The sequence below is a fragment of the Nicotiana tomentosiformis genome, chromosome 4 (genome assembly GCF_000390325.3).
Source record: "Nicotiana tomentosiformis chromosome 4, ASM39032v3, whole genome shotgun sequence".
Lineage (NCBI taxonomy): Eukaryota > Viridiplantae > Streptophyta > Magnoliopsida > Solanales > Solanaceae > Nicotiana > Nicotiana tomentosiformis.
The window spans coordinates 113,677,666-113,683,645 of record NC_090815.1 but is presented as its reverse complement, the minus strand read 5'-3'; the positions used below and the strand labels follow the sequence as shown (position 1 = coordinate 113,683,645).

The window sequence follows — 5,980 nt, the reverse complement described above, 5'->3', positions numbered from 1 at the left end:
TTCCTCGAGAGCTCCCCACCTTCCTCTTTGTGACATCATAAAATAGGCTGAAATTTGAAATATTTACATTGACACTGAAACAAAACTTAAGAGACAATCAAGACATTCCTATCAAACAAAGATTAATAGTTGCATTTCCATACCTAGCTTGGAAAACAAATACAAGAAAATTCCTCTTCCTCAAAATTCTCAAGAAAGTAATCAAATTTCCCACACTCAATCCACCTAATAAGCCTTAGCAAGAATTAAAAGACATGAACATTGTTTGTCTTTGAGACAGCATGACTTCTACTTCTAGGAAACTTCAAATCATTCTTCATTAACATCATATTAACATCTTCTTGATCTCCTAAAACATAAGGTTTATCTTCATCAATTCTTCCCATTCCAACACTAACACTTCTAGGCACTTTTCTTGAAGGCATTTGTTGTTGCAATTGTTGTCTTATTTGTTGTTGTATGAGTAAATTCAGTTCAAAATTCTCTCCCATGTTCCTAGCTGATGCTGCTCTAACAAGATCTCTAAAATCTTCACTATCATTTGACCTTGACGATGTAACACTATAACTCTTTGGCAAACTCCTAGGATTTACTACAGCGTAATTATTCATGCTTCCCACGTAACAATCTCTTGCTTTTATTAATGCCTTCCAAGGTAATGCAATAATTCGCATGAATCTGTTCTGGCCGTGACTCCCTTTGCTCTTCATATTTGACTCTTTTTTTTCTTCTTGTTTTTGGTTTTTGTGTGTTATGAGAATTAAGATAGAGCTAGGTGTCTTGCTGGAAATTTATAAATATATGAGAGAAATGTTGAAGATTTTTCGAGATGAATGGTTGTGAAGAAAAATTCTAGAAAACCAAATTGGAAAAGTAGGAGAATGAATGTTGAATGATCTTCTTTCTGCTGCTTAGATTTGAGGGTTTTTGTAGGAAAAGTATGAATTTGACAAGGTGAGTGTGGACTTTTCTCTAGCCCACCGGATAAGAATATATTATATTTGATTGGATTAATTAAATGGATAAGAATTGACGCGTCAATAGTAAGTTTCGCAACATTTTGTTGACAGCTGATATTTTTCTCAACTTTTAAGTTTTGAATTGTTCTTCTTTGTCCAATTAAGTCTGCCTGATGATTCAGCGTTCCCATCAGTTTGATCTCAAATTGGTCTTAATTTTCAAATGTTTACACTGATAATTATGGAACACACATATATGGTACAGATAATTGAATTGTTTGGTGCCTATAATTATTCAATTAGGTAAAGAAAAAGATAACTCTCTAACTTATGAACTACAGTTACCACTTGTATTGTTATACCCGTTCTTTTATGTAATTATTGTTTGACCCTTTCTTTCATACCTTTCATATAGTCTGTCAATTTCTTATTTTAAACGATATTTTCTTTACATGCGCCTACACCCCTAATACTCCCACAGGATAATGTTTACACCATATTCAGTAGTCAGCATTAAAAAAATTTACTGTTACTCCTTCCGTTCATTTTTACTTATCATGTTTCATTTTTCGAGAGTCAAACTAAATAAAATTTGACTAATATTTTAACATGTATGTTTTTACCTTATTAATATAAGAAAAATTATAAATTATAGTACTTTTCGTATAGTTTTTAAATATTTAAATTTAAATTTTAAAATATTAAGAAAAATTAATCCTATTTAGCATCAAAGATTAGTCACTTCATTTGTTGTTTGTTAAATATAACAAGTAAAAGGTGAAGGGGGAGTAATAGAATTCTCCACTCTAGCGAAGAAAAAAAGATATGTCCACTTTATTTGTGTAATTCCTTCATAAAACACAAATATCGAATGGTCCGGGGCTGCGAAATGACAAATTAGAGGCCTAATGCAAGTTCCAATATAAAAACGACGGGCGCCCATTAATCAGGCCATAGGTTTGTTTTAATGATAGGGCCCAGGTCAAAGGTTAGGTAAATTACACCCAAGAACTAACTTAAAGCTAGGGGTGAGTTTTTCATTAGATTAATTAATAGGATATTTTTTTAATATTGATAGGACTTGAATAACGAAAAAAGAGGATTAGCATAGGAAAAAATATATATCGATAGTTCATGAATTTCAAATATCAGATAGCATGTTGCTTTAAAGGAAAACCTCCTACATCATTTGCGTTAGCCATTTTTTTTTTTTTTTTTTTTTACAGGACAGAGCTAGTAAATCTATTGCGGATTCAATCGAACCCAATAGCTTTTAAAAATTTATTAAATATGTAAAAATTATTAATCTAAAACCTAATAACTTCAAAGGACTAAAATCCCGAACTCATAAGTTTCAAATCATACTTTCACTTCCGACTGCGCGGAGGGTGGGGGTGGGGGCAGATTGAGGGAAGGGGATGACTGGTTCTTTACCTTTATACAAAATAGCAGTTTTAACTTTCCACACTAAAATTACCAGCACCAATAAGTTTCATGTTCTAAAATATAATATGCCAGGTGAAAATTGACCTCGAAAATTAAAATTAAACAACAATTTCAAACAGGAGGACAAGCTTTTGGTTCAAAACTTCTAATAAAGTTCAATGTTTGAACAATTTATTATTAAATACTTATCAAGTCTCTTTTTCCAGTATAAGTTTGCGGCTGTATGACAATTTGGTCATAGGAAGAAGGGCTATGACTAACATGACAAACGATAATTTAAATTAAGAATCATCAACAACCTTCATATATACGAATTTTTTTAGGTCACGAAAATCATAAAATAAGAATATAAGATTTTATAAATCAACGATTCCTGTAATTTTTTAAAAACAAATAATTTTTATTACTGTTACTAGCTTGTAGGGCCGTATGCAATGCAATAACATGTGTAAACGATGGTTCAATACTGACGGAAAAAAAAGAAGAAGATAAAACATGTTCTGGTTAGGTTATATAAGTCCAGAAAAAAGAAACTCAAAGATGATTGGGTTTCGTAAGAAGTATTTTTGAGATAAGAACACGTGAAGAGAACATAAAGTAGAAAAATAATACACGTACAGACTAAGAATGCCAACGGAATTAAGATAGAGACAGAAATACTAAAATTTCACGTGCTTTAGTCAGCTGGATAATTAACTATTATAATAGGATTAGGTATTAGTAACGTCAACAATTAACAAGGAGTGATAGAGACTTATTGAAAATGTCAAATGTTTCTAATGGAAGCCATCAATTAGCAGCCACTCGGAGGACATTATGTAGGCATTTGGACATAAAAATTTTGAAAAATAAATAAATTGTGGAGTTAAGTTAAACAAGAGTATTTAGAATTTCAAATTGTGTTTAGATATAAATTTCATTTGAAAAAATATTGTAGTCATAGGAAGAAAAATGAATTTTTACATGAAAATTTTGTAAAATCCACTTTTTCAAATTTCTAATCGCATCTTCGAAAAATACAAATTTAGCTGGTCAGCCGAACCGAATTGTATTCGATAGCCAACAAGTATATAAAATTTATAAATATATTTTACACATATACATATATATATAATCGGATATTATTTTTTGAAGCGGCTAAAATTATATATTTCTTAATTCTTTTTTCGGGGTGGGGGTGGGGAGGTGGGGGGGATCCTTTCCTCTCTCTGGCCCTGCATGGGCCTTAGATCAGCTATTGGGCTCAAGTTAGGTTTCTCTGCTATTGCAAACCTGATTTTACATAGATGAAGGCCCAATGGAGGCCTTAAAGCTGCTAATAGGCAAGGCGTCAGCCTATTTTGCAACGATAGAGCTTGTATTATAATCAGTTTTTGGGATATAGAAGGGAGAGAGGTTTTAGTAACGTTCATTATCCTCAGCTTGAAACATATACAGAGGCGAACCTACGTTGTGGGTTGAGGGGTCGCGGGACCCGTTAGCCTCGCCAAATATATATATATATATATATATATATATATATATATATATATATATATATATATGTTATATATATCTGTCCATATATATGGGACCCCTTTAATATTTAAGATGTGCCCCAAAACACAAAAAGGCTGATAGAGAAATGATTGTGTTGTTTAAGTTGCCTTTTGTCTAGATGACGTGGGTTCAAAACCTTTTAGACTTAATAGCAAATTGCTTTAATTTTAACTTTTATCTTCTTTTTGAATTCAACTATAACTTAGTACTAATACATAATAGTCAACTTAATTAGTTTTATTCTCTTTCAAATCCCTACCTTAAAATTAAAAGTCTCAAATTGCAACTTATCGCTTCACAAATAGAAACATACAAATCTTTCTTCAACAATCACTTTGACTCCGACTCGGCAATGGCAACTAAGAGTTTGAAACTCTTCTTCAGTTCTTTGACTATTAGCATACCCATAATGTTGATTTCTTTAGTAAATTTTGATAATTTAAATATACCCTTTTTAAATTAAAATACTAGAAATTTAAAGTGTGAAACATGCTTAATCAAACACCTTCCCTTTCCATAGCATTCATTTTGCGAAGGAATCTCTCTCTTGTTCGGTGCTTTCTGTTTTTTTAGAACTTCTATTTATTTATACTTGAACGATAAGTCATCATAATATTAAGCTTTCAAAGAGTTGCAAGCCGAATTTAATTTATCGCTAGTGATAAACATACAATAGTGCCCCCGTTGTGCTCAAATCCTGGGTCCTCTGAATATATATATATATATATATATATATATATATATATATATATATATATATATATATATATATATATAACTTTTTACATAATGTACCAATAAATCACAGTAGTAACTTCTTATATAAAAATATATGGTGTAGTGGGTTCAATACAAACGTTATGATATTGACGTCAACTCGTGGATCATCGGAAGCTGGCGAAAGCTAATCAGAAACAAGATTGACGTACACAACAAATTATATCTGGTAAACAAAAAGAGTACAGATTGGTTCAGGCTACGTTTTAAACCAAACGTGCTCATAACTCTGTGATTAAGGCCTAAGGATTTCTGGTCTATAATTATTTTGGCTTAGAGTTATGAATGAAGGACTACTACTCTTCGGCAAAACTAATGTCTAGAAAATAATGAGTGCCACCAACATTCATAATTATTCTTAATACTTGAAGGCTTTGGATGTGATTTTGACTTGAAGCTTTCAATTGGTCAAAATGCTTTTATGATCATTTATTACTAAGATGGTAGTATTTCGTACCAGTTTAATTGCTAGGTAATTAATTAGTGCATTGGAACGTAGTTGTTGAGACATCATGGCCTTGAACTTGAGTATTATATTAATCAAGTTAATTTTGAAAAAAGGAATATTGAAAAAATGTTGTAAGATGATCATAATTACCATACGAAAAGAACGTAGAAATCACAAGTGTTATAGAAACTGCATTGTAACAAATCAAATCAAACTTTTCTATTCAATATCAATTGAAAGTTGGATTATGAAAAAATAAATTTAAAATGGGTAGCCCCGAGTCATTTGAACTATGTTGCATTAACATATGGGGATCAAAGGCGAATCTAGGATCGAAGCTTATAGATTATGAATTATAACCCTTTTGAATTGCTAAGTTTTAAATTAATAATTTGTTCATATTAATAGATTTCTTAAGACACAAAGTTATCGAATTCTATCGAACACACGTACACGTACCTATAATTATACAAATTCCCCGATAACATTGTGAATTGAACGGAAACGATGAAATTTAGCTAGGGTTACATTTGGGGTGAGAGCATGGAGAGAGAGAACCAGATCTTTTCTTATTCAATTGAACAAAAACTAAGCTAAGAATCTTCTAGAGTTGTATATATATACAAAGGGCAAAATAGTAACCTCCTATCAAATCTAACCGGATTATTATAAATATAGCTTTATTATATAGTGTGCTGACTATGGCCCAACTCTGACTATGGCCCAACTTTGAGGGGGGTTTGCATCTATACTCGGTTTTTGGGTCACGTTTTAACCTATATCCGCTTTGCAAAAATAATTGCAAGCGTAC

General features: G+C 31.5%; 1 protein-coding gene across 1 annotated transcript; it reads right to left on the bottom strand.

Annotated features, from left to right (window-relative positions):
• Nucleotides 1-245: 245 nt before the first annotated feature.
• Nucleotides 246-710, bottom strand: LOC104096343 (uncharacterized). The gene has a single exon (XM_009602707.3). The coding sequence runs from the start codon at nt 708-710 to the stop codon at nt 246-248; it is 465 nt and encodes a 154-aa protein (XP_009601002.1).
• Between the last annotated feature and the right edge of the window lie 5,270 nt (nt 711-5,980).